This window comes from Gossypium hirsutum, chromosome A02 (genome assembly GCF_007990345.1).
Source record: "Gossypium hirsutum isolate 1008001.06 chromosome A02, Gossypium_hirsutum_v2.1, whole genome shotgun sequence".
Classification (NCBI taxonomy): Eukaryota; Viridiplantae; Streptophyta; class Magnoliopsida; order Malvales; family Malvaceae; genus Gossypium; species Gossypium hirsutum.
This window is the reverse complement of record NC_053425.1, coordinates 46,805,013-46,810,031: the sequence shown is the minus strand read 5'-3', so window position 1 is coordinate 46,810,031 and position 5,019 is coordinate 46,805,013. Positions and strand designations below refer to the sequence as shown.

General features: G+C 35.1%; 1 protein-coding gene across 2 annotated transcripts; it reads right to left on the bottom strand.

The window, feature by feature from the left end:
* Window positions 1-237: 237 nt before the first annotated feature.
* Window positions 238-4,029, bottom strand: LOC107952078 (mitochondrial inner membrane protein OXA1). Of its 2 annotated transcripts, none has more exons than XM_016887323.2 (10): window positions 3,840-4,029; window positions 3,132-3,660; window positions 2,659-2,749; window positions 2,061-2,108; window positions 1,823-1,881; window positions 1,627-1,702; window positions 1,394-1,525; window positions 1,186-1,293; window positions 828-882; window positions 238-727 (listed from the first exon to the last, which is right to left on the bottom strand). In XM_016887323.2, exons 2-10 carry the CDS (start codon window positions 3,635-3,637, stop codon window positions 465-467), a joined length of 1,338 nt encoding a protein of 445 aa, XP_016742812.2. In that variant the 5' UTR covers window positions 3,638-3,660; window positions 3,840-4,029; the 3' UTR covers window positions 238-464. The 2 variants fall into 2 exon arrangements, with proteins under 2 accessions (XP_016742812.2, XP_016742813.2); XM_016887324.2 differs by having other exon boundaries at window positions 3,795-4,023.
* Window positions 4,030-5,019: the final 990 nt, after the last annotated feature.

Here is a 5,019-nt window from a genome sequence, read left to right as displayed (position 1 = left end):
CTTGTTTGGTTGAGCTCAAGCCACTCCATTGTTTATACAGTAGACATGAAAATGGTGATTGCAAATAGGTATAGTCGTTAACATCTGGCTTGGTACTGTGTTTTCTTTTAAAACATTTTTAATATACTCAAAAGTTGACACCCATGATCAAATAAAACTAATAAATTTCAATTTAATCCTCTGATGGCGATTGAAATATATTAAATGCAAACAAAAGAACAAATGGACAGAATAATATTCCTTGTAATGTTAACTGTATTTGAAGTCCCTCAATGTTGTGAATACATTCATTACCAGTAGAAACCAAAAACACCCAAACTATGGGGAGAAGGAAAAATTCTAAAACTACTCAGTTTCATAAAACAACTCAGTGTCAGTTTGTTTCTATGGCCTTATATGAAGCAAATTCCTAAAACATTTATGGAAATTAATGGCATTTCAACATTTTAGGTAGGAAGCTTTTCTCACCTCTTCTTGTTTTTCTTCCTTCCCTTTAATTGTCTCTCTAAAATTTTAATCCTCTGATCCATGGTCGAAGACGACGAAATTTTTTTATGCGATGCTTTTGTTGGTTCATCAGGTGGTGAGGTAGACTGATGTGATGCTGTTCTTTCGGGTTGTTTGAAAGCTGAATACAGATTGATAGAAGGCCGCGGTGTGGTACCAGCCGGAGGCTTAGGTATTAGCGGAACACCTAAAGCTGCCTTCACCCCAGGAGCCTTAAGCACTGCAAAAGTAAAATTTTGAATGGAAAATATACAAAGAACTACAGAGAAATCTTGATAAAACCTAAAATTGATCGGAAATGTAAAGTTTTAAGGACTTACCTAGTCCATAGGCAAGGGAAAATACATTTGATGTAATCCAATAACAGAAAATGGCCTGTGGACACAAATGAGATGGAAGTTAACATCATTGTCATCGTCGTCATCATCATTATATATCAGCAAATAATATCGTCCTCCTTTTTGGGTTTGGCTAAAAATTTCAGGATTTATATGAGATACAAAGAGCTCCCAAAGAACTTGTTAGAGTAGGCAATGCAAATCAATTTTATGACCTTGTTAAAGGAAACTAGAATGTAAACCCAGATTATTTGTATGGCAAGTAAAATTCTTAAAATATTGTTTTGACAACTGATATTCGAAAGAAAGTGCAGAAACTGGAAAATGGAAGTGGAAATACCTTTGAGAAATTCATGGTCAATGGAACCGATAGAGCAGCAAAGACTCTAGCAACATTTTTTGTAGTTCCAGAAGAAGGATTCCCCTCCGTACCTTCTAGCATGTTGCACTGAGGGCATCAAGCATTTAATTAAAACCGAGTCGATGATAGAAAGGCATAACCTATACCTCTCAATGCATTCCTTTTATCTACAAAAATGGAAGCTTACCTCCACTGTTATCCAAAATGTCAGAGCCGTCAAAACTGGAAAGATGCATAAACTATCTGGTGTACTGAGATCTATAAACCAATAAGCTCCACCGGATTTAAATGATGGCATTTTCTCAGCCATATTGGAAATCTGAGGGTGAAAGACAAGTCTAAATCTGAATGTACTACATTCAATTCTACAACCAAACTAGTAATCCTTACAGAACCTTTAGAAAAAACGATTTATCTTACGCCTAAAAAAAAGCTGATAAAGATTGGCATCTGAATAAAGAACCCTTTCAGTGGAGTAAAAGGCGTTACACCATATCTGCAATTATTAAAATGAAAAAACATTTAAATGATTTTAGTGATTCAATCATAGAACCAAGGGCTATGCAACATGCACTCTAAACATGAAAATGAGCTGTCCTACTGGAAAAGTTCTTACTCCTTGAAAAGCTTTTGCATTTCATTTTGACCTTCAGCTACTGCCTGGGGATCCATACCCTGCAGAAAATAGGTAGAAATTTTTAAGTTTTATTTCAAGCTATTATAAAAGAAACAAGAACATCCATGGAATCTGAAAATGCTCTAGGATTATGCACAAAATCAGATACCAGAATGCTATCCACAAAGTAGATTATTCAAAATAATAACACAAATCACAGAAAAAGCTGGCACCAGACCATTCTTTGCATGCGCTCCTTGATTTCCTTCAATTGTGGCCTAAGTAACTGCAGGATAAAGACAGCAGAGAAAAATTCAAATGAACAGATTTTCCCATTAATGAAGGTATGAAAAATAAAAAAGAACAGTCTCTAAGCTACAAAACTGAAGTCACATTCGAGGAGAAAGAATATCTTAGAGAGAAAATAAGTTTCCTTTCTTTGTTCTTACACCTGTCAAAATTCAATAATAATCAATGGATACTATTGCATTCATACTAGGAAAAGTTGAATTTTTTTAAGTGGCAAAAATGTACAGATCATGCAGAGGCATATTATATCTTCTAGAATTAGATGAAAAAGATAGGGTTGTTCAGTTCTTTCTTTTCCCATTTTACCACTAACAAGGTACAAAGGCAAGATACCACATGCTGATATCATCCAAATGCGAATCATCCAGTATTTGCATATTATCAAGTTGTGGCTTCATATACATGGTAATCACAAAAGTAATGTCTTGTACATAGACTTCGGGCTATGAATAAAATAAGTGAAGAACAAAGGGCATGCTACAAGGTAAAAGAACATGACAAGAAAAAGAAGCAGAAACATCACACACCGTCATTTTTGCAGTAGCTTTAAGTTGACTTATCAAAAATGGAAGAGTTAAACCTCGAACCAAAAGTGTTGTCACAACTATGGAACTCCACCTGAAACAAATAGGAAGCATAAGAAGTCACAAGATACATATCGCATAAGACACACCACGCAGATTCTCATTAAGATTTATTTGTCATCATGTTGCATGCAATAAATTTAATTCAACCATGTGCAAGAGATAATAGCAAACTGGTTTGACTGGAATCTGACAGATTACATATATTGGAGAATGGAGATCAGTGTTTCATAGATCGAAGTCCTTATATTTATAGCACTGATAGTTTATGCTTGCCACCCTTTTGGCCATTTGAAATATAGATCAGGTAGATAGTTTAAATCATCAGATTTGAATCCAATTCATAGTGCATTCCATTCGTTCTTGGTACATTTACATAAATACAAAAAAACTAAATAATTAGAAGCAGGAATTACCAGTTCAAGCCAGTAGAAGAATGAACTGCATCGATAACGTACTGTACGGCAGCAATGGGTAACCAAGAATCAGCAGCAGCAACAGCAACCTCATTCACAGCAGGAGCCTGCGAAGCCACTGCTTCAAAAGAACTATCCTTAAGAGTTTCCGAAATATCGGTCATAAGCCCAATCCTATCTGCCCCATCAGCCATAAACTCAATCTCATCTGCCCCATCATTATCTTTAGTTGACATATAACGAAAAAACGACACACCAGTGCTAGGAATGAGAGATAGTTTGGAACATCTTCTATCTTGAAACAACACACCAAAACCTGATGATGAATTACTAAACCCAGTTCCAAAAGATCTTTGTTGAAACAAATTGCTAGGTTTTGGCTGGGAGTAGAACTCGTTTAAAGGATGATTTTTACGGTCATCTTCATGGACAATGTAGGCAAATGACGGTTGATATAGTCTAGCTATTAGGGTTGCTCTCCTGGAAAGGCTACGCCTAAACGCCATTGGTACAAAGAATAGAAATTCCTCTAACAAAAGAAAGGGTACGATCAAATTAAAACCATTAACAAGGCAAGATAAATGCAGCTAAAATATATTAAAAACCAAAGCCTCGAGGTTCATTTCTAACAAATAGAACTAAATCACTAAGAAGAGGCCATACAGTGAGATTTTCTGAAGCTAAAATCTGGGAGTTCAAAGAGAGTACCGCAAGTAAGAAGCAAAAACTCAGGGTTTCATTCACATCACAGTGCTGAGTTCGAAAGAGCAAAAGTCTTGTTAGGTGCAGAAACCAACAAGGTGCACTTCGAAAATCGAAACAGAACAGGGATCAACTCCCCTGTATTTACTTCTCCGTACAGCTCTTTTGTTGCCCTCAGTACCTGTTTTTAATTTTTTCGTGTAAATTTCATCCGTTTGTGGCGAATAGAATGGGCCACCATTGAGAATACTGGGTCTAGCTTAGCCCACTTGGAGACTTACAGTCATTCCCACTATTTTTTTCCTTGGGTTTATTCATGATTTGACCCTTGAATTATCCCGTTTTTATACATTGATACCTAAATATTTTTTATCCCATTTTAGTGCTTTTGTACTTTTTACCCCTGAAGCTATTGATGTTGAAAAAGTAGTGGCCAATGAAAACACATCACATAATCAATGCCAACTTCGATAGTATTCACTATCGTTGACCAAAGTTTGTATAAGGAGGATCCTCAGGGAAACCAAAGAGGTGACTTAGCCTCCCAAAACTTTTGGGAATTACCATTAAGCCCTTTAAGTTTTAATTAAGCCTCCCAATATTCTGTAAAATCTCCTCAAGACTCTTTAATATGTATTTTATGAATTTTAATTAATTCTCCCAAAATTTTTAAAAATTCTTATTAAGTTTTTATAATTTTTAATTGAAGTTGTCAAAATTTTTGAAAATGTTCATTAAGCCCTCTAAAATTCTAAAAAATTTAATTAGCTTCCAAAACATAATGTGTATCTTGATTCTTAATATATCATTCTATAATCATACTAATTCATAATATCTTTAATTATATTTATATGAATGCAAGAGAAAGATGTTAGTTTTAACACTTTAATTTGCATTGGTTGTCTGCAATTTAGTAATTGTGGAGAATGGAAATACAAAATCAGAGAACCAATGTAAAATCATAAAACAGAGGGGATGTTGTGACATTTTAATTTTAGCCACTCATTGATGCAAAGGGCATGAAAACAATGCTCACAGTTTGGAATGGTACTTAACTTTTCATTATCTTGGTATTCCCAAAGACATGTTGAGCAAATGTTATCACTAGGCCTTGGTAATTGCCGGGTTTCACTAAGCAAAATCACCGGATAGGCATCAATACTTGGTCCATCAAGTCCTTTGTAAT